At 33.8% G+C, this 25,729-nt stretch overlaps 1 protein-coding gene across 3 annotated transcripts in view; it reads right to left on the bottom strand.

Annotated features, from left to right (window-relative positions):
- Window positions 1-988: 988 nt before the first annotated feature.
- LOC149797881 (muscle-specific protein 20-like) overlaps window positions 989-25,729 on the bottom strand; it is a 61,284-nt gene continuing 36,543 nt past the window's right edge. For all 3 annotated transcript variants that reach the window (XM_089962904.1, XM_089962905.1, XM_089962906.1), the window contains exons 3-6: window positions 25,338-25,418; window positions 19,503-19,576; window positions 17,532-17,736; window positions 989-13,673 (exon numbers count right to left, since the gene is read on the bottom strand). In XM_089962904.1, the coding sequence (XP_089819030.1) occupies window positions 13,491-13,673; window positions 17,532-17,736; window positions 19,503-19,576; window positions 25,338-25,418 (543 nt within the window). In that variant the 3' untranslated portion in view covers window positions 989-13,490. The remainder of the gene's footprint in view (window positions 13,674-17,531; window positions 17,737-19,502; window positions 19,577-25,337; window positions 25,419-25,729) is intronic.

The raw sequence follows: 25,729 nt of genomic DNA, 5'->3' as shown, positions 1-25,729 counted from the left end.
ATAATAATGCAATAATAATAATTACACAAGAAGCGAACAAAAAACTTTGTTGATTGTAGGATTCCTGATTTTTAGTAATGCCAAAATCCACGAAAATTGCTAGCCAGCAAAAATAGTGAATTCACAGCAGAGTACTTAACTAATCCCCACTTCTCAAAGTAAAATCTGTCCTCTATATGAAATGTATATTGTTCATCACTCTCACTATCCTGGTTTTAACAAGATCAATAACTCTTGCTTTTTGGTTGTAACAAGACCAATAACTCTTGCCATCCTGGTTTTAACAAAACCAATAACTCTTGCTTTCTGGTTGTAACAAGACCAATAACTCTTCCTATCCTGGGTGCAACAAGACCATTCTTCAGCGCTAAGAAAGTGTCTCTAATGTCTTTAACCTATTTCATATGTATAAAAGTAAAGACACTTGTGAAATTTAATAAAATTTCAAAATTAATCTCTGTAAAGAGCCATTGGAAGTAAATCTTCTAATATCCACCAGAATCCAGTGAGTGTCTGAGATTTATCTTTTCCATAATAAATATTTTGTTTTACCAAAGTACAAATTATAAATATAACTTTTATTAACAATATAAACATATAATTATGTAGTTTGAATGGCATAATCATTCAACCTGGTCCTTACATAAATTATAAAACCCACTGAACCCTATTCTTTCCCCAAAGTGTGTGCTTCTGTTTTTATCAATAATTTACATGAATTATATTTTAAAAACAAAATAATTAAGAGATGTATCACTGATTATGAACGAAGAATAGTGCATGAACTGACACAAATTTTTTAATACTGAAATGTACATTTCTATATTTGCTGTTCACTTTTCACAGAGATCATGGGAGTTTCACATTAAAAAAATAAATTGAATAGCTGCAGAAAAGTAGTTTTATAATACTCCTACTTCAATGATGATCAAAAGAGACTGTCTCAGAAATTAATGCATGTAAAAATTAAAAATCACAGTAGCTGAAGTGTATTTAAAATATATTTTATTATCAAAGCCTGGTTGAACACATTTTTATATATATTTATATATAAAAAGAGCATAGTGTAAATGTTGTGGTTTTAAATGAGAAGCAGGATTTGACACATACAAACTGTACATTATACATTCAATATATATTGTACACATATAAATTGTACATTTATACATTCAATATATATTGTACACATACAAATTGTACATTTATACATTCAATATATATTGTACACATAAATTGTAGATTTATACATTCAATATATATTGTACACATACAAATTGTACCTTTATACATTCAGTATATATTGTACACATAAATTGTACATGTATACATTCAATATATATTGTACACATAAATTGTACATTTATACATTCAATATATATTGTACACATAAATTGTACATTTATACATTCAATATATATTGTACACATACAAATTCTACATTTATACATTCAATATAAGTTGTACAATTAATCAAACCTAAAATTTCTGAATATCATCAGACTACTAGGTTCAGTAATCTACAATACTTACTCGGTGCACAAAACAGCATGCCATTTTTATATTAGTGGATGAATTCGTATTTATTTAAAAAAACTGACATCTTCAGTATTAGTAAATGCTTACAACTGGAAGATCTGATTTGAAAATGAAGCAGTCAGCAAATAAAAACAACAGAACAAAATATTATACAATTATTGATTTTTGTGGAAGTGAATATAAAGTTTTATGAACCCATTTAATTTCGTAATGATCTATGTGAAACAGAGGTCATCATGACGGTTTATGGGCTCTTAAAAACATCATATTCACTAAAATAAAGGTCTATACATGTTTTATTACATGATTTTTTGCAAAACCTTAATATTTAATGTTTTAGAGCAGTGAAAATGTCACTCAAGCTGCATGATGCAACAACAATCATGATGTCACATAAAAGTTGGTGAAATCATGATAATTCAATTTGGTAATTTATTACAAATCATCTGGTGTTATGTCAGCCCTCACCTAAATCTCTCAAATTAGTCATGTATTAAATACCAATATTTTACAAAATGTGGGAAAGTACACTTTTTTCATGTGATACAATCTTTAGAAAACACTGAAATTATTACATGATTTTTTTATTTTGTTTAATTTACATCATTGCTGGGAAAATCTAGAATATTCAGCAAAAACTAGCAAATAATTTAATAGACTGTTGATTTAATTAATTTAATGACATCAGTACAGATTGTGACATCAAGAAGACTCGACATGAGAATTTGCTGGCTAACTCCATGAAAAGAACGTAAATCTAAAGAAGCAGTCTTCAACCCTACAAATAAAACAAAATAACATTTTTCTCCTACATGTTGTAAATAAAGTAATACACTGATTATCTGCAAGACAACCATCCAAGCATCAAATCATTCAGACTAATGGAATATCTCCTAAAATACCCAGACTAAGCATGATCTGTACAATCAGGTTTGCAGATAAGTCCAGGCTTCCAAATCATCCTGAATAAGTTAGGTCTGACACCACATCATGATTCTGGTGCAAACTTATTCTGGTAAATCAAAGTCATGTTAATTTCAATAGTACATCATGAAAACCTTTCAAGATTTGTGGGTGGTATACTATACTGTGTCTCCTCTTTTAAAGTCCTGGAGGAAAATGGTAGCATAATGTACTATGCATGCTTTTTTAAAGTCCTGGAGGAATATGGAAGTATATTGTATTGTGCATGCACTTTTAAAGTCCTGGAGGAATATGGAAGTAAATTATACTGTGCATGCTCTTTTAAAGTCCTGGAGGAATATGGAAGTAAATTGTACTGTACATGATCATTTACTATGTACTGTGTGTCTTCTTGTAAAGTTTTGAAGGAAGAGTGGAGAGTGTACTCAGTGCTGCATGCGCTCCTGTAATGTCTTGCAAGAAGAAAGAGTAATGTAATGTATCATGTGTGCCTTTTTAAAAAATGGCAGAAAAAAAAGGGTAATGTACTTTGGTGTGCGTGATCTTGTTAAACCTTGCATGGAGCAAGTAGTGTACTATACTATGTGTGCTCTTGTCAAGTCTTCCAGGATGTGGGTTGTGTACTATACTGTACTTTATGCTCTTGTAAAGCCTCCCAGAAAGTGGATTGTATACTGTACTGTATGTGTTCCAGAATAATATACACCTAACCATGAAACAGTGCCAACCCATTTCTAACACACTGCATGATGAATTGGCAGGTCATGATACACTACTGTTTGCTTGACATCAATATCATAGGGTTAAGCATAAGAGACATAGCTAATCTTCTAGTGGATTATGTGGGTGGGGATCTGAATCTCGTCTGATGTTCTGGTGAATTATGTCAGAGAAATATGGATCTCAGTATCTCACCTAACTGCCAAAACAGTTTACCCAAATCTGCCATCGCATAACATGTTTGCAAGCCAGGATGAACTGCCAAGACAGTTTACCCAAATCTGCCATCGCATAACGTTTGCAAGCCAGGATGAACTGCCAAGACAGTTTACCCAAATCTGCCATCATATAACATGTTTGCAAGCCAGGATGAACTGCCAAGACAGTTTACCCAAATCTGCCATCATATAACATGTTTGCGGATGAACTGCCAAGACAGTTTACCCAAATCTGCCATCATATAACATGTTTGCGGATGGTTTACCCAAATCTGCCATCATATAACATGTTTGCGGATGGTTTACCCAAATCTGCCATCACATATAAGACTAAGATCTGCTGTCATTGAAATGCAAAAAGAGTAGATTCTGGTCTGCCATCACTTAACTGACAAGAAAGTAAACCCAGATCAGCTGCCATGTAATATGCTGGCAAGTCAAGACTTGTGCCATTTGCTTGAAATCACAAGCAGCATGATGAACGTACAGCCTACTCTAATCCATGCATAAAGAAATTTTAGATCTGGGTCTGTGGTTTTAGCAGTACATGAAAATACACAGCAGCTGCATATATCAAAACAACATCCAAAATATGCACTATACAATTTTCCTATGAAATTTATCAAACACATAATATTTATTAAAGACATATTTATTCAAAACCTTTTTCCATAGAAACTTTATATTATGGGATTCCAGTATTCCGTTATTTTATATCTTTCATAACATTTAATTTTTATTCATAAAAATGCTATTCATTAGAAAACATGTGCTGTATATGCTTATTTATAAGTTGGGTCCAACTGCACACTGCACAAACTGACTGCCAGTGAATAGGCAGAACGGGTTTATGCAGTTTATTGCAAGTTCAACACAGACCCTGATCTGCCAGTGAATAGGCTGAACTGGGTCTATGCAGTTTGTTGCAAGTAGAACAAACATAGATCCTGATCTGCCAGCATACTATGTGATGGCAGATCAGGGTCTATGCTATTTGCAGTTGGTCTCGAGTGTACTCAGGTATGAAGAGTACATTTTGCCTTTCGGTGATCCATAATCAAAACTTAATGATGTAATAGAAAACATAGGACATAGGTGTGTTGCCATTACTAATGATGGAATACAAAACACAGGACATAAGTTGTTGCAATTACTATAAACTTGATGATGTAATATAAAATAGGTGTGTTGCCATTACTATCAAGAACCAATTATATGAATAATTGCCAATATCATTCAATAGTATATCATATAATTAAAAAAATTATTTAAAATAATGGAAAATGTGTGTTAAATGCAAAGCACATACATCAACATAAATAAATTCAATCATTTCTGGTACATGTATTCATAATTTCTCTGCAAGTCATTTTCACCATGATAGCACAGTCTGAATCAAAACTAAAACATTTTGGTGATGAAAACAATATTAACAACTGAATAAACAAGAAATCTTTTGGAATTATATGTCATTCCAGTACCTCTTCTTGATTCAGATGTATCCTCTTTTAAATGACCTTGACCAAACTTTAAGGCCAGAGTACAGAGCTGTCTGATTCCACAGTCCAAATATGATGGATATTCATTTAAGGGTTGGAGACTTATGACTACAGCTCTATCTTCCAGAGTTTGGGGCCTATGACCATCAAGAAAAACTTTAACCGAACATTAAAACTAGATTTTCCAATGACCATGGCTTTGTATCAGGGTCAAGGGAGGGTAGTATTTCATGGACATTAAAGGAAAGAATTTCTTGATTCTACAATCCAAATATGATAGCAATCCATTTCAAGAATTTGAGACTTTTGACAATATAGACCAACTTTAATTGAAAATCTAATGATTTTCAAATGACATTGCCCTTGCCTGAGAGTTTGGCCTGGTTTGGTTTGGTGTTTGACAGCACAGCAACACATGTATCCTGCTGAGGCCAGTGAAGTACAATGCCTTGCCCAAGGACACACCATGGTAGCTGACCCAGGCTGGTCTGATGGTAGGATTTGAACCAATACCCTTTCAGTTGTGAGTCCCACACTCTAACCCCTTGATCACTTGCCTAAACATAAACGAAAGGAAAGACTTCCTAATTTTACAATCAAAGTCTGAGAGTCATGACTATGCAGAAAAACTTAAACCAAATTTTGTTTTCTTTTTTTTACCAAAAACTTGATTAAAATCTTCAAAATAGCTCTGGTCTTGTCTGAAGGGATATTGGGATGGTGGGGGCATGTGGAGAAAAAAAAAAAAACCCCACCCAGAAAGAAAAAACATAGCTTGCTGATTATATGGTGAAAGTATGAGAGCAATCTGTTAAAGGCTTAAAGACTTGTGATCTTACAGAAAAAATTGAAACATTAACTAATGCTGACAACACCAATGTCAGAATGAATGATTCCTGTGTTTTCGCTAAAACTGGCAAGACAGTAAGGAATGTTAAAAAAAGAATCCATAAAATGTGTGGAATGCTAAACATGAGAGGATGACTCTCTTGAAAATACAATGATGTCAGAATTCAAATCTAATGTCAATCACAATTTCTAAATGTGATTTTAAGCTCAGCAAGATCCTGACTACTAAACTTCTTCATGCCTCTCAAAATATGTATTTTTCTCCAAACAAGAGCTAATTCTTACAGTTGAAAAATGACAGTTTATTTTCATTTTATTTGTATATTATATTTGATGACTCAGAAAATGTTCTGTGTCTAATAAGATCAAACCACAACTCAGATCAAACCATAACTCAGATCAACAAACAAAATTTACACTTAACTATTATAAATCTTATGCTGCCTTGGAGGTACTGATGACCAGAACTATTGAGGTCTTGTAATTCCACTGATGAAACTAGAATTTAACAAAAGTCAATTGAAGTGAATGATGCTCTACTGGGTGAAAAGAATTTCCAGGAATTCAAGATAAGACCAGGTCTTCCTTTTAACTATGAAGTGTTGAAGCCATCCATGATATTCATCAGTGATAAGATTTTCAAATTAGCTGCTTTGGTGCACATACTGGATGACAGCGTGGCACCATTTTCACTTAGAATAAAGTAGACATCGATATATGTCTTTGGGTGAAAACCTTAGGTCATAATGACAGTCATACTGGCAGCCATATTGGATGTATGACTGGCACTATTTTCATTTAGGTCCAACTAGGTAGCACATGAAGTCTACTGGTGAAAATTCCATGCTGATTTAGTCATCTTTCAGAGAGGAGTAGAGATAACAATATTTTAAAGATAGGACTCGTCATTCAGCAAGAACAACAAGATTTTCAAGATGGCTGCTTTGGCAGCCGTATCAGAAATCAGATCAGCACGATTTTCATTTAAGTCCAACTGGATATCATAAGAAGTATTCTGGTGAAAAGGCCATGCTAATATGACCTTCTGTTCAAGTAACGCTGTGGTACAAGACTTTGAAGATAGTCATATTGCCATGGTGATCATATTGGCTGTCAGATTGGCATCATTTGTATTTACGACCAGCTATGCATCATGTCTTTTAGTGAAAACTCCATATCAATATGACCATCCATTCAAGTGGGATAGTGAGAAAAAGATTTTCAGGATGGCTGCCATGGCAGTCATATTGGACATTTGACGGGCACCATTTTTATTTAGGACCAATTAAATATCACACTAAAAGAAGTGAAAACCACAAGCTGACATGACCATCCATTCATGGAGTAGAGATAAGGAGATTTTAGAGATGGCTGACATGGCAGCCATTTTGGATGTCAAATTGGCACCATTTTCATTTGGGACCAAATAGACATCATAAGAAGTCTTTTGGTGAAAGGCCCATGTTGATATAACCATCCAATCTAGAAGAGCAGTACTAACTTGATTTTCATGCGATTTTCATTTGAGAACTAAACCATGGAATGAACATGTGTGAAGTTTCAAGGCAATCCTCCAAGTAATTTAGGAGGAGTAGCAATAACACATTTGTACTAATGAGTGGGTGGACAAATGGACAATCCCATAAGCTCTTCTGGTCAATGACCTACTGAGCTAAACATTAGTGATGCTTTGTATTAACTATTTTCAGCCACTTAGCACAAAAGAAGCAACCTTGGAAAAAAAAAACAACTGATATATGTGTAAAATTACTGTCCATTCAAATGAGAAATTCCTTTTTCACAAAGACTGGTGCAGCATTAAAATCAATAGGTTAGAAACAAATTTTTCACATATTTACACCTTTTACAACAAATCATGTCATAAAATCTCATAAGTCACACTTTAAAATAACAATTAGCAATGTCACTTGGCACTGTCACTGAATAAAAGAAATTACTTGACTAAAAAACAGCATGCATGTTCATAATAAATGGAGTTTCTGAAACTAGTTGAATAATAAATTTCACACTAAGTGCAATGAGTCCAAGGCATAAAATATCATTCAAACATTTTCATCACCTTTATATGTAATGGAAAACACATAAAAAATCCTCAGTGTTTGGTTTAACAATGAATACAAGGAATGCTTTTCTCGAAGCAGCTTGACACTGCAAGAATTTATTTAACAACAAATAAAATAAAGACTAAATCTTATTTAAACCTGTAAAAATGTAACAGCTGTTGCCTTGATCATTTTATATTTACTGACACCTAACCAAATTGTAAATCTTGTATAAGAAATAATATTGAATAATTTAATTTTAGGTGACAATGATGGACCACCTGGCACACTGGGGATTACAATCTTTTACAGCTGATACACATAATACCTAACATTATATATATATATATATATATATATATATATATATATATATATATATATATGCATGCATTAAGACTAAACTGCAGAAAATTTTAAACCTTTTTCTACTGATATTCATGGAGACTTGTGTAGTTACTTTATACCAACTGATTTCATACACATCTGACATACTGTACACAAAGAACATTGGTGAGTTTTCATATCAATGTATAATTACAAAAGGAAGAAGGTAAACCAGAAAAAATCTGTACACCTTCAAAATGTTCAGTTTTAGAACAGACCCTGCCAGTATAAGACAAAACCAGAATGTGATCAATGCTTACTTAGCTCAACCTGACATGTACAAAAAATTCCAGTGGTCACTGTAAACATTACTGTGCAGAATATAAATTCGTACCAAAGTGATCTTGGCCCATTTTCCAACTAATGAATTTTTAGGGTAATTTGTTTAATTAATCATTTTAAAATTTAAAATGTTAACTTTTAGCACTGAATAAGCAGTATTTTGAAGATATATTGTGAAATCATCCACCTATTTATCTAGTCACCTATTTATCTACCTACAATAACAAGGACTAATCAGGCATCATAAGAAGTCTTCTGGTGAAAACCTGATGTCAATATTATAAGATGAATTATCAATAACAACATTTTCAATATAGCTGACATGTTGATCCAATAAGAACATTGGCAGCAATTTCAATTAGGACTAACTAGACATTTTCAATGAAAACTACATGTTGTTATGATCATCCCTTCAGGAGGAGTAGAGATAACTAGATTTTTCACAAAGCTGTTGTGGCAGCCATATTTGACATCATAGCAGAACAATTTTCATTTAGAACCAACTAGATGATGGGATGATTGTGTGTGTGACAATCCTCAAAGTAGGTTAGGAGGAGTAGAGATAACAAACTTGTACTAATGGATGGAGAGGCAGCTGACCAAAGAAACATCCCATAATGATCTTTGGATCTATGATAATCAGAGCATAAAAAAAACATTCTTTTATACGATCTCAATGAAGAGGTACTACAATGAGTTGATAAAAATCAAAGATTAATTTGGCTTATATAATACACACACACACCCACACACACACACACCCACACCCACACACATATATATATTGTTCTTGACTAGCTATTATCTTTATCATTGTCCACTCCTAGAAGCCTGATTTAATGGATGAAAGTCACAAGCTTTGAGTAACCTTGGAGTGACAGCCAACAGTACATAGTTCATACATCAATAAATACCTTGAATATCATGCAGTCTAATAATTCCCACCCTCATTCATATGTACAATTAACCTGCTGATTGTAACATATCATAAACTATAGTATAGTCATTTATGTGGATCTTTACCACTGAATAAACATATTTATTTCCAACTGCATTGGTCAGAAAGGGCCTTGTGAGTAGCCTAGGGATGTATAAAGATCTAGTTGTGATCATAAATATGAATACTTAACCCATGTTAGTAAAAAATATATTGTAGGTCACAGTGATCATTGATTTTATTAGTGACAAGGATTGCTGCAGCAAGAAATACAGGTCATAGAGAACTCTTTTAGCAAAAGGAATATAGAATTTCAGCAAGAAATACAGGTCATTGAGAACTCTTTTAGCAAAAGGAATATAGAATTTCAGCAAGAAATACAGGTCATAGAGGACTCTTTTAGCAAAAGGAATATAGAATTTCAGCAAGAAATACAGGCCATAGAGAACTCTTTTCTCAAAATGACATAAAATTGCAGCAAGAAACACAGGTCATTGAGAACTCTTTTCGCAAAAGGGATATAGAATTGCAGCAAGAAATACAGGTCATTGAGAACTCTTTTAGCAAAAGGAATATAGAATTTCAGCAAGAAATACAGGTCATTGAGAACTCTTTTAGCAAAAGGGATATAGAATTGATTGAGATGCATTCACTCACCAAGTTTCATGGTTCTAAGTTGAACAGTATACATGTCACATGCCAAGAACTCATTTTGTCATGAACTAAATGCAAATACTTTAATAAAGCCAATACCATGTGAAAATATAGCTCACAATGAACCTCTTTTATTGCTTGGTTATGAGAATAGCAAAGATGCATATTATCATCCATTTGACAATTCCTGCATGTATACAATTGAACAAAAGTCAGTGAGGCACAAAATTTAGGTCACAACAGCCCACTTTTGTGATGAGGATGTAGTACATATCAAAATGCATCCCCTTGCTAAATACTATGAATGTAGATGTAACTATATTTATAAATAGTGCAAAAAAACTATTTGGTTGCAAGCTAATTGCAAAAACCTAAGCCAATAAATTGTGAAATTTTGATCACAGTGACCTTCCTTTGTAGTAAGGGTGTGGTACTAATAAACATGTGTACACTCATCAAGTTTGATGATTCTAGCATGAACAAAGCTAGCTTGAGAAATAAACTTCAAACACCAAAAGTCAGTGAAGTATGAAATATATGTCACAATAACCTACTTTTGTGTTGAGGATGTAGTGCTCATTAAGATGCATTCTCATCAAGTTTCAAGATTCCAGTTATAACAGCATATATAATCTGGGCAAAAAAATCAGAGCTAAATGCAAAAACTTTACCGAAAACGTACAACTTATATACATAGTTAGCTCTATCAGGGGACTGAATGAAAAAAATTCAGTAAGTGTGTGCAGATTTATATGCTCTTATCTGTGTGGATGCCAGCACCAATGTCAGGGGTAGTACAATATCATACCTTGACTTCACAAAAGCAGGTTAAATTTATAGGTGACCATGAATGCTGATTGACAGAAATATGCTTCTTGTGATATATAAATTAAATCAATATGGATTTCAAAACACTTCCTATGTAAGAAAACTAAACTGAATTAATTAATTAATTAATTAATTAAGAAAAGATCACTTGTAAACCTTATGCACCATACGTACTTGCTTAATCCAACTACAAACAACACAGACCCTGATCTGTCACCATATAATGCAATAACAATAATGGTCTGTGTCATTTGTTCTATTGACTACTGCTAATAAACTGCACAGACCTAGATCTGCCAGCACAGTATTTGCTGACAGACACGGATCTATGTTGTTTGTAGTTAGACTCAACTTATAAGTATATATAGTAATGAAAATACAATCACTGGAATGTAGTTGCATTCTCAAGATGTTGCAATTTTACCAACGAGAATGACTAATATTTCTTCATGGTGAAATTAAAAGTCAACATGGTTCTGTAGTGTATACTGGCAAATTGTGAAATCTAACCGAACATTCTAACAAAGTAATAACATTCTAACTGCATCTAACCGGATTACTTTCAATAACATAAAAAAGCATTGAACAATGATCAAATCACAGTAACACTCACCAAATGAAAACATAAAATAATGGAAGATCTGTCAAGCAGAATGTTTTTTTTTATCAGTAGCAATGGGATTATTCAACAATGAGACACTCTTCTTCCACAAATTACCGTATTTCATGTATTTTTTGATGAAAAATTAATTATTCTTTTCAGATTATGAAAAACTGTACATAAAATAAATATTAATACTTTGGAATACTGACTGCACAAAAAATAAAGGGTTCAGACCTGAACAAGGTTTATGTGACACACGATGCCTGGCAACCTAACAGCACTGACGTAAAAAGAAAATAACATAACACTTCTGTCTGATGTTACTTTCAACCAAATTACAGGTTTTTTTGATAAGTATTCAAATATGTTCTTGATGCCAATAAAAAGATAAAAACATTTAGTGAAATACTTTAAAAAAAGAAAGAAATGATCAATGACCTTTATGCTCGATTATAAATGATGATTATTATATTTTGTTAATCTCCTGTTTTCTCTATTCGATGCCTCAGTTAAGAACTAACACAAAGTTAACCACTATTCAAGACTTGCTTGGCAAAACAATAACACTTGTCAATGGATGTACCTGAATCGCACTTTGGGATATTTTTGAAGCCACTTGAAATGGGAACCTGTCTTCAGTTTTAACATCCAAATATGAACTAAAAAATAATAGATAAATAAAAATGCAACAAAAACAAATCATTTTGATCTGTTATTCTTTGTTGTAAAACTAAAATGGCAATATTTTCAATCACTTTTGCAAACAAATTTTTTGTACAAAAAATAAAAGGATCTGACCAATAAATAAGAAGTTTTGTGTACGAAAAAATATGATACATTTAATTAATTTTTTTTATTATATTCTTTTATTGTGTACAAAAAATTAAAGGGCACAAAAAATAACATAAAATACGGTAAACACTTAGTAAAATTCACTTTGAATGACATGGTACCTGGTATTGCACATAAAAATGTATTAATGCAAACAGCTTACAAATTGGATAAAGAAGTTTCTTTTACATGGGTTTTCATTATTTCATACTTTTTTTCCTTCACTAACTGGTACAATATGATTCACCCTCAATAGTTCAAGGGTCTCAAAAGCTGTCTGCACCCAAGAAAATTGGCAAAAACATCATATGACCTGAAGACCCCATTCAATACTCATGTGCTAATGTCATATCTGCATCATTAATGACAATTACACATTTTCCATCAAATAATCATTAAAAGATTCCTCAGAAGCAGAACTTTTTATGAAAACAAAGAAAATATTTAAAACAAACTGCTAAAAGAGTAAATTACCAGAAATATGTGGAACATTGGAGTCTGTGCACCCCTGTAAAGAGCAACAACAGGATATTACTGTAACAGTTTTAACATCCTGGGCACATTGACCATTAGAGAATGAGTTGGTAAGAATGGAAGAAAGAATGCTTGAGTAAGAATAACTTTCCTTATCTAATTTTATGATTTTTTACATTAATACATTTTTAAAATGCATCCACAGGTATCACACAGTGTCATTTGAAACAAGCTACAGAAGTTTTATTCTAAATAACTCATTATGTAAAACTTTGGCTTACTCTATAAATTAATAATAGTTCTTAAGTTAAATTCCTACAAAAGAATCACTTTTTATATTTAATATTTCATACAAAAGATAATTCTAACAAAGTGTATTGTATAAGATCTGTTTTCAATAATTTCTCCCAAGAATTGTTTTAAAAAATATAAAATTTTAAACTTATTTTTATATTTCTTTTTTCATTACCAGTTATGGAGATTTTTTTCCTTTCTTTATCACTGAAGTTATGATTCAACTACTTGTAGCTGATGAAGACCAATACAAAATGCATATGACTTAAAATTCCACAACAAACATGAGGTGAGTACAGCAAATGTTGAAATGCTAAGTAACATTATTACAATGTTTTTATATATATATATGAAAAATTTGAATAACTCCTAATAATCGTAGTGCGTGCATCAGTCCATAATTGACCTTGTTTTTCCAATATTCATGCCTTTTTGATTAGCCCCTGTATGGGACCCCATTTGTAAACCAATAACTGTCCTGCCAGCTGCCAATGTTTCTTCAGAAAAATTCCTCTTGCTTTCATGGGCTGGCTTAGGACCAAGGACTGGACCATCAAAGCCATGAGCTTGGGCCTGAGGAAAAAAAAATGAAAGTGATCTGATTTCTAAAATCTTTAAAAACCAAATACTGAATAACATATAACTTCTGGAAAAAACAACATCAACACTCTATGTCCGAGATCTTCGATTTTTCAGCTGGCTAATTAGATTGATCAGGGGGTCGGCAACCTATTTTACATAGCATTCCTCTAGTTTCCAGAATAATTGCAAAACGAATGAGGGCATGCCACCAGTAAGAAAGTACCACTGTTAAAATCAAGATTTTTAGCTGCCCTTCGCATGCCACACAAAACCTCTTGACGTGTCAACTTGAGGTATGCATGCCGTAGGTTACCAACCTCTCAGATAGATTAATCAACATATCACTGTACATCCAACTCCAATCAATGCAATAGCTGGTAAAGGTTTGAGGTATCATGATTTACAGGCACACTGGAAGCTTGTCAGACATTCAGGTATAATATCTTTAACCTAGCTGTCTGCCATTATATATCACATATAAATTGAAACCATGGTAACTTCAATATTTGTCAACCTTTAACATTATAATACATTTTCAGTACACACTAACAAAAATGAACATTGATTTGGATGGGAGTAATTGTTAACATAAAACACTTGATTTTATATTAAGTGTTACATTAATGAGTGGGCATGATCATGTCTGCTCTAACAACAGGTCCGATAAATCAGCCCCAACACCACAAACCTGTGTTGATACTGATTTAAAATTTGTGTTTCTGATGTCACCTATCCATTAGAATGGGCAATTTTGCTGCACTATCTCTCCAGGACATGCCATCTTACAATTTTGGCACTGACCAACATTTTTAACAGCTATATGTAGTCATCAAATTCAAAATGGCTACAGGGCAAAGGGTTATGTTATTCTACATGGATTTACAAGTTGTCAAACATAGGATTTGATCTGAAAATATTCTGAAAGTATTGTCACAAGGCCCTTTCAAGCAATGGTGGCTCAAGAAATGCAAACAATTCCACAACTGTATGAATTATAGATCATATCAGCTCCATAAATCATCCATCAGTGTCAACATGGTGGGGTAGGATTAATTTATTGGGTTTGCTGAGATGTCCAATTTTACTTGAGAACGGTTATAATGTACTTGCTGTTGAAACAACAAAAGCTCAATAGCTAACACAAACCAAAAGAGCCACACACAACAACAAAAAAAACACAAGCCCAAAAACAAACACAAGCCCATAAGTCAAAACAAGCCCCAAAGCCAAGATCATATACCTGATAAATTACCGGCATATGAGACATGACACTTTTCACTCTAATTACAACTTTAAGTGACCCTGACCTGCTGACACATTATATGATTACATATTTGGATCTATGCTCTTCATGACTGTGTATAGGTAAAACACTGGTAAATATGGTACATGTAAGTAAAACTTGAAATAAACAATAATAATACAAAATGTGTTCCTTCCCATTTATTTGGTGATATTGCCAATGTAGGGTCTCATCAGCATAAATCAGACCTACTTCAAGTTCAGACCCTTTTTTTCTGTTCTTTTCCCTTCTTTTCCCCAGTTCCATCAATACTGAGTCCTTTTCAGAAGGTATACATTGTACATGCATAGTCTAATGACAAGTCTGACCAAGACATGCAGTCTGATGACAAGTCTGACTAAGGATAGCAAAGCCTGATGACAAGTCTGACTGAATGATAAAGTCTCATGAAAAGTCTGATTAAGAATGACAAAGTCTGATGACAAGTCTGACCAAGACAGACATTCTAATGACAAGCCTGACTAAGGATAGCAAAGTCTGATGACAAGCCTGATTACGACTGACAGTCTGATGACAAGTCTGACCAAGACAGGCAAAGTCAGATGATAAGTTTGAACAAGACAAAGTCTGATCACAAGTCTGACTAAGACTGCCAAAGTATGATGACATGTCTAAGGCTGGCAATGTCTGATGGCATGTCTAAGACCAGACAAATTCTGATGACAATCCAGTTATGAAAACCTGGAGATACTTCAATATAATTATTTAAAAAAGAAAAACACAAAACAGTTCATGTGCTGTGGAGCAAAAATGTATTGCCACAGTGACCCTGACCCAAAACTTGATGAAAGGAATGGAAAGAGAGATAAAGGTAACACTGTGCCATATTTTGCTCCATCTATGTTCATGATTGGACATGCAAATTCTTGCTCCGAACACAGAATAAATGATGTACTGTACACTGCAATGAGATCAGATCTTGACAATGAATAAATGATATACAGCATACTAATGTGAGACCGCATCTTGACACTGAATAAATGATGTACTACAAACTATGTTGAGATCAGATCTGGAGACAGAATAAATCATGTACTAAATACTATAATGAATCATTAAATAATTTACTACATCCCATAACAAGATCAGATCTTGATACTAAATTATGTACTACTATGCTATATTGAGATCAGATCTTGACACCAAATAAATGACTTAATAAAGACTATACTGACACTGAATAAATTATGTACTACATACAATAATGATCAGATCCTGACACTGAATAAATTATGTACTACACACAATACTGATCAGATCTTGACAGTGAATAAATTATGTACTACACACAATACTGATCAGATCCTGACACTGAATAAATTATGTACTACATATAATAATGATCAGATCTTGACACTGAATAAATTATGTACTAGATACAATGATATCAGATCCTGACACTGAATAAATTATATTTTTGTACAACATACAATAATGAAATCAGATCTTGACAATGAATAAATTATGTATTATATACAATAGCAAAATCAGAGCTTGACAATGAATAAATTATGTATTATATACAATAATGAAATCAGATCCTGACACTGAATAAATTACATATTATATACGATGAGATCAGATCTTGACAATGAATAAATTATGTAGGACAAGAGCAGGTTTGTAATGTTGCCAAGGCAACAGTAAGATCTGCTGTAAATTTTGCGACTCTGATGCATTTAATCAACCCACATGCAAACACAGCTGTACTCTAATCAACCCACATGCAAACACAGCTGTACTCTAATCAACCCAAATGCAAACACATCTGTACTCTAATCAACCCACATGCAAACACAGCTGTACTCTGTTGTATCTTTGTAATTTTCAGTGTCAATTTTACAAAGTAAAGAAAATCAGTTGCAATGACAACACAATATCAGGCATTACATCAACATCAGGCACTGCATTAACATGATATCAGGCACTACATCAGTATATCAGGCACTGCATCAACATATCAGACATTGCACCAACATGATATCAGTCACTGCATCAGCATGATATCAGGCACTGCATCAACATGGTATCAGGCACTGTTTCAGCATGATATCAGGCATTGCATCAGCATGATATCAGGCATTACACCAGCATGATAATAGGCATTGCATCAGCATGATATCTGGCACTGCATCAACATGATATCATGCATTGCATCAACACAATATCAGGCACTGCATCAACATGATATCAGATATCTGCAAGAAACACATCACTACAAATCACAAGCAAGCATAAATCACAAATTTAGGACACCAACCTTGCAAATATATTAATACTAATCAATAATGCATAAATACAATATCTATATGTCAATCAACAAATTGCAAAACTATTTTGGTCATATCCTAAATTTGTCTAGTTCACACAAATTAATGACACTAAAATATTATTATTTACAATTACTGTAAGAAAAGGGATGAATCCATTGATACAGTTTCTGTCAATAAATGTTAATGCTTGTAAAAATGATGACAAGTTAAACAACTAATTTTATGAGCTGAAAGTACGTACATTGCAACTTCTATAAATAGAAAAATACTTACGACACTTCCCAGGGCATGGATAGTTTGTACCACCTGAGTCATATTCTGCTTTTCATACAAATCAGCTGTTCTGAATTGATCAATTTGTTTCAAGCCATATTCTTCCGCAGCCTTTAAAAAGTTGGCAATATTCTCCATTTGCTTGAAAGCTATTTTGGAATCATTTATTTTCTTTACTGCTCCTGGCTTTAATGTGTTCATTAACCTGAAAACAGAAATTTTAATATGCCTTAGATGTGTAAATGTAAACTTAATATTTTTACATGCACAGGAACTTACATAAATGGCTCATCAGACAACAAGGCATCAAAAACAAATTGTTCATCAGACAAGGGCCATAAATTGTCGAAAACATAAAGGGTTCACCAGACAACAAGACACCAAAAATAAATGGTTCATTGAACAACATCAAAAACAAGCATGGTTCATCAGACTATAGTCTGACTACTTTTACCTCCCTGTTTGTTTGTACCCGCTACCAATTTCAATAACAATAAGTTCTGATCAATTTGTTTCAAGCCATATTTCTTCCGCAGCCTTTAAAAAGTTGGCAATATTCTCCATTTGGTTGAAAGCTATTTTGGAATCATTTATTTTCTTTACTGCTGGTTCATCAGACAAGGGCCATAAATCATCAACAACACAAATGGTTATTCAGACAACAAGGGCCATAAATCATCAACAACATAAATGGTTTTTCAGACAAGGGCCATAAATCATCAACAACATAAACGGTTGATCAGACAACATGGGCCATAAATCATCAACAACATAAATGGTTTATCAGACAACAAGGGCCTTAAATCACCAACAACATAAATGGTTCATTAGACAAGAAGGGCTATAAATCATCAGAAACATAAATGGTTTATCAGACAACAAGGGCTATAAATCATCAACAACATAAATGGTTCATTAGACAACAAGGGCTATAAATCATCAACAACATAAATGGTTTATCAGACAACAAGGGCCTTAAATCATCAACAACATAAATGGTTCATTAGACAACAAGGGCTATAAATCATCAAAAACATAAATGGTACATCAGACAAGGGCCATAAATCATCAACAACATAAATGGTTCATTAGACAACAAGGGCTATAAATCATCAGAAACATAAATGGTACATCAGACAAGGGCCATAAATCATCAAATGATGATTTATCATGCAAACAATCAAAATCATTCAAGGTGTTATCAATATAAAGCTTCACAGCAAAAATGGTTGAAATCAAATCAATGATTTATTGTGTATAAAGGAAGCAGGTGTATTGGACAATAAGCAGCTGTGACTTGCATTTAAATAATCCCTAATAATAAAGCTATACTGAGGAAATATAAGTGACAAGATTAAAAATTGAGGTACAAACTCTACCCATGCATAAATGAGAACACTGCCAGTTTTAGACATTGTCAGAGTAAAGTTCCACATCAAGTTTGGTTGAAATTCAACAAAATCCTGGCAAAGTTTTGTTGCACAAACAATAATGTGAACATATCAACAAGTGGACAAACTGACTGATGACTATATAAACAGTTGTGTCATTACTATGAGACTCCCACCAACTCTGACAAGCGAGGCCCAAAGACTCCCACCAGCTCTATCAAGTGGGACCCAAAGACTCTCACAAGCTCTATCAAGTGGGACCCAAAGACTCCCACCAGCTCTATCAAGTGGGACCCAAAGAATACCACCAACTCTGACAAATGGGACCCCACCAAAAACTTGTGGTAGGTAATTACATATAACAATAAATGCAAATTATATTCACATAGCTCAAATATTTTGACAACAAAATTATCACAGTACACACGTATTTTCATATTTAAAAAAACAGAAATGTCAAATAATGATTCTGATTCAAAAGTCTAAATTATGTGAAGCAAAAAACCGAAGTTACAAAATTATCCTCACTTTTGACACAGTTAAAATGAAGAATAATATAGCAAAGCACAAAAACACTTACTCGCATAAAATTACACCATCTTTTAAAGCTGCTTGGAATACATCCATCCCTAATGCAGTATTTGGATCAGCACCCTGAAAACAATAAAAAATATAAAACATTAAAATCTATATACTGACCTATCTGCAGTTTTTTTAAACAATGTATTCAGAATAATGTAAAGTTACTACATTTTGAGGTTGTACCAGTTTCCACAATTTCCACAGCTTCCAGAGTTTCCACAAATCTATGGACTGAACAAACAATGTCCTTCTCCAGAAACATTAGGACACCATTCCAAACTATCAATTTAAGTAACTATCAATGAGTGGGGTAAGTTACAGACAAGTAAAAATTCAGAAAATCAAAGTTACATTATTAATTATTATGCAAGTTGTATGGAATAATGAAAAGGTAATCTAAATATATTATGTGCTATGGCTTACAGGATTTTTTCATAAGGGAGGATTCTGCCCCTTGTCATAAAAATAAGGGAGTAGAACAAAAATGAGGGGGAGGAGGAAGTGGCCATAGTTCAATATTTACATAACACTTCAATATCCATCTCTCTTTCTTGCTGCTCTACTCTGTAAGACCCCTATTGGAATCAAAATTTCTAAAGATGCTGCCTCTTGTTTTTATAATCAATATTCTCTTAATTGTTTCTCAACTTAACCTATTCCTTTTCTGTGTATGTCTATTGTTGTGTGCTGAGAAACCACTTTCACAGTCTGCTGTATGTATATACATGGCTAGATTAGCCAGCTGGAAGAAGTTTGAAAACTGTTCTTTATGGTTGCTGTGTGCAATTTTCCACAGTACAAAGGTATTGTCTTTCTGACACCTCTTCTGCTCCACAAAAAGATTTTTCAGCAAACATTAGCTTTGCAAAATTTAACTTTCTTGAATTAGCACTCTCCTGACAGGGACTGTTATGTCAGAATTACATTTCCATAATGCTGATTTAAGTCCATTAATGCCATAATCTACTTGTTTGAACAGAGGTATTTTAATCAAATAAATATGTTTTACTCAATTTCATTCTCAGATTCGTATTTATTAGATTTATTGTAACCTTTAAGCTAGGGCTAAAACGTTTTGTAACATATGATCCCGAAAGGCTAAATTTTGATGAGAAAAGAATGAAATGTGCACTCTCCCTTTAAATTGTTTGTATTTTAATTTGGCTTGTTTATCTGCCTTTTCTACATTTAAATTTTGAAATACAGCAGTAAGGAAGGTTGACCATCATGCCATTGGTTTTTGTCCATCCAGCATTGCATATCAGACTAGTATTTAAAACCATTTTCGGGTTCAAATTCACTCACTAGCATCTCCAATAACACTCTTCCAGTTCCAATAATCTAATATACTTCCTGACTTTAAAAGTAAATTTCCATCATCACTACAATCTGTCAGTATTTGCCAAAACAAATTGTCATCTAAAGATGAAACATGTTGGAAATCAGCCATTTTGGTATTCTAAATAGCCTGTATTATAAATGCTCATTTGAAAATTTTTTGATTCAAGGTTCAAACTATGACAGAATGCTTGTTACCAGGCCCCATGTGCCAATCAAATTAAGTTTAACAACCATTCATGTGAAGCAAAGAAACCATAAACAGTTACAAAAAATACACATCACGACAAGCGTTACAGTTGTATCTCTACCAGCTTGGCATTTGTTGCAACAAGTGCTTTACGGATTAATGGCTGAATAAAGTTGTTTAATGCACAAAGTAAACTAATTTGCAGAAGTTCTTGTACATCACCACTTTCCAAGTGAATCTGTAATCATTTTGTGCAAATCACACAATTTCATGCCCTGGGAGCATCTGTGTATCTGCAATACTAGAGAAGTAACATCAGATAACATGCTATAACATGTGTTCCATATAAGCTGAAGAGCCAGTTGTTGTTGTTGATATTTTAGGGTTTAATGCCATTTTAAATTTAGTACAAGACAGGCTATACAAGGTGGCCAGTATATATAGTGGAGGAAGAACCCAGGAAAAAACTGGAAAGAACCACTGACCCCCAAGAGGCTACTGGCACGCTTTCTCGCATGCCCACACTGGCTAAGCCCAAGACTCGAACCCATGCAGACAGAGGTGAGATGGCAGTGATCCATAACAGTGAGCACTTTAGACCACTCCACCACTCGAAGCGCCTGAACAGCCTGTAGTCCAGGGGTAAATGTCAGAATCTCTATAAGGCAGAAAGTGGAAAATTTCAAATGTACAGGTGACCAAGACATCCAAACCATTTAATTAAGTCCCCATGTCATTGGGCTACATATAGGGTGTTTAAATGGTAGGGGACACATGTTACAATCTGTCAGTTAGCACTGAATGTCAATATCAAACTGGATTATCAAGTTCTGAAAACTTTATACTGATAGCCATACTGGACTAAACACTGGTTCCATTTTCATTCAGGACAAAATAGACACCAACAGAAGACGTGCTAATCCATTCATGAGAATAAATAACAAGATTTTCAAAATGTTTTATAATTGGCAGCCATACTGGATGTCTGACATGTGGCACAGTTTTAATTTAGGACCAACTAGATATCATAAGAGGTCTTTTGGTGAAAACCCAATGTTGCTTAAACCATCAATTCTGAAGGAGTAGCGATAACATGATTTTCAAACTTATTTCAATGGTGGTCATAGTGTGAATGTCAGAACATTTTCATTCAGGACCAACCAGACACCATAAGAAGTTTTCTGGTGAAAACCCCATGCTGACATGACTTTCCTTTTAGTTCAGTCAAAGGATGATGTTGTTGCTGTTCTTGTAGGGTTAAACGCCATTTTTCAGCACATGATAGGCTATACATGGCGGCCAGTATTAATGGTGGAGGAAGAACCCAGTTGTAGGATGAAGATTTTCAGGATGGCTGCATTGGTGGTCATATATGTGATCCCACTGGGCCAATTTTCATTCAAGATTGAACTAGACATCATAATTAATCATCTGGTGAAAATGCTATGTTTATCTGACTTCCATTTAGCAATAAGAAGGTTCACAAGATGGCTGCTATGGTTGCCATACTGGATATCAGGTCAGAACCTTTATCATTTAGTACCAACTAAACCTTGGGATGAATATTTGTATAAAGTCTCACAGCAATCTTAAAAGTAGTTTGGGGGAGTGATGATAACATGTACTCAAGGAATTCTTCTCATGAAAAAAACCCAATGTTCATATGACTTTCCATCTAGGAGGAGCAGTTATAAGATTTTCAAAATGGCTGCTCTGGTGGCATTACTGGATTCAAATCGGGTCAATTTCTGGTGAAAACCCCATGCTGATAAGACTTTCTGTTCAAGATGGAGCAGGAATAACAAGAGATTCAAGATGGCTGTTGATGTGGCCTTTTTGGATGTCAGACTGGTACCATTTTCATTTAGGATCACCTTGACATGATAAGATATCTTTCAGTGAAATCACCATGTTAATATTACCATCCATTCGTGAGAAGTAGCAACAATAGGATTTTTTATGGTGACCAATATGTTGGCCATACTGAATGTCTAAGTGGAACCATATTCATTTAGGGACAACTACACATTACAAGAAGTCTTCTGGTGAAAACCCTATGTTCATATTACTTTCCATTCAGAAGTAGTGATAGCAAGATTCTTAAGATGGATGCTGTTGTGGCCATACTTTCAAGATGGCTCTTGATCTGGCCATATTGGATATCACAGCAGCACCATTTTCTTTTAGGACCAACTACACATTGGAATGAGTGTGTATGTATGTCAAGTTTCATGTGAATCCTCCAAACATGTAGTTTGGGAGTAGTATCAATAATAAACTTGTGCTAACAGACAGATATGTGTTGAATAACACCTCATACAATAAGATTTTCTGGTCTAAGACCAGTAGAACTAATAAGAAAATGACTCATTTGTTAAAATCTTTTGTTCCTTCTCTGTTTTCAAATGCCCATGGACAGCTTTATTAAACATATTATACATGAAGTTAGTTTTCCACATAAAGGACATTTACAACATCACTGAAGAGGAAAAACAGGTAGTTAGAGCTGAAATTAATTCTCTGACTTAAGATGCAAACAGAAAAATAAATTTCTTAATCTGCTAAATGACAACTGGTTTTTTCCAATGAATGTACTGCTCTGAAACAACATATAACTTGTTCACTTCTGATGATGTGTTGTTGGGAAAATCACTAATCACTACTTCGTATGAGCTGTCATCAGCTTAAAAGCCAATTATGAAGAAAATCTACACAGCTTTCATGTTACTGTAGAGCATTATGCGCAGATAATGGTAAAATTTGCTTTGACCAAACTTTACAATTATTGAAGAGTTAGACTGTCCAAAATTAATTTCCTTGACTAAGGTTCATTCTGTGGTTATGTATGATACCATTCTAAACTATCCAAACAGCCACTTATGTCTACTAGAAGTGCACCAACTGCATGGCTGTTTCAAGTAAAAATTACAGATTTTGTGCAGTATACCGTCACAAATTGTGATTAGAAGCAAGAGTCCCTCACAAGGGCTGACACTCTACTGAACAAAAGAATTTCCAGGAATTCAAGATAAGATGATTACTTCTTGTTTATCTGCTATGTTCTGAAACCATATATGACATCTGGGGCAATAACAAAGTTTCAAATTATCTGCTGTGGCAGCTACCATATTGGATGTAAAGATAAGAACCATTTTAATTTAGGATTAACTAAACAACACAAAAAGTCATTTGGCAAAAACCCTATGTCGATATGATCATCCATCCAGAAGGAGGAGCAATAATAAGATTTTCAAAATGGCCACCATGGAAGCCATATTGGAGGTCAGACTGACACCATTTTAATTACTAGCCAACTAGATATCATAAGAAAAACCAACATGAACATAAGTTTCTATTGAGGAGTATTGACAACATGATTTTCTAGGTAACAGCCATGTTGGCTATAATCAGATCCTCACCATTTTCATTTGAGTCATCAAGATATCATAAGATGTCTTCTATTAACCTCCCCTTATTAATATGACTTTCCATTCAGACCATGGGATGAGTGTGTGTGCAAACTTTCAAGGCAATCCTCCAAGTAGTTTAGGAGAAATAGCAATAAAAACTTGTGTGAACACAGAGACAGATGATGAACGATGGAAAACTGGCCATCCTGTAAGCTCTTCTGGTCTATGACCAGTGAAACTAAACACAAAATAAAAGGTTTATTGTTTTCATTAACAATTTCTACATGCATGAGAAGAGGTGCAGAAAACAGGGTCTACCGATCTTACTGTAAAACCATGAAGTATTACGAAGAGAAAAAGAATTTGGATTTTTCAGGTGTGGATGATTTAAAGTGATAAAAAAAGCCTCTAAATTGGACCTCTGAGGTTAATCATTATACCTTAATTTAACAGACACAATGCATGATCAAAAATCATAAAGTTAGACAGATGTTTCACAAGTAAGATTAACGTCCACAATATTGCCATTTCCTCCACACTCCACAAACCTGTGAAAAATTTGGTATTTGTGACAAAATTCACAGGTGTGGTCACTTGGCAGTCTGCTGCACAGATTTGTATTGGCACAAGATTGCCCTGCATTTCAAGAGGTACACTGTAAACCTGATTTCAGAATTGTTGGTCCATGTCACTTTTCTTATCAATATTACATAGTTTGTGATCCTTTTCCTATTTGTTTATATCAGCTGTGAAGCTTTTCTCTACCCTAATTTTACTACAGGACACCAATGCTGTTCCATGAATGTATTGACTGAATGTTAATTGACAGTGTCAGAGTTATGCCCCTTTGAACATGCAAGGATTGGCATGACACTGAATTGTACCATGCACATACCTCTACTAATGCTCTGCCCAAAACATCTTCTATCCACACTCTCGCAGCCTGTTCCATTTCTGTGCTATATTTTCCTCTTATCTACAAGAGAAATTAGAAATCAAAATACAATCCCAACTCATTAATACCTTATAACTGAGAGAAACAAAATGTGCGTGATGATGAGGCAAGGTTTTAGATTCAAATGAATTGAAATAAACAAATATCTGGAGATATTTTGGCCTAAAGAGGTTTTGCAAATTTCACTCATCTTCTATTAATTGGGCTACATATTTCACAGGTGGGAGTTACTGCAAAATTAATTTTTTATCTAAAACCAATATATTTTAATTCACAGAGGTAACATGATCAAATTAAATTCAATAATCCTTCCTGAACCAAGTCTGCCCACT

This window comes from Sinohyriopsis cumingii, chromosome 6, assembly GCF_028554795.1.
Source record: "Sinohyriopsis cumingii isolate HCF-2022 chromosome 6, ASM2855479v2, whole genome shotgun sequence".
NCBI lineage: Eukaryota > Metazoa > Mollusca > Bivalvia > Unionida > Unionidae > Sinohyriopsis > Sinohyriopsis cumingii.
This window is presented reverse-complemented; position numbering and strand designations above follow the sequence as displayed.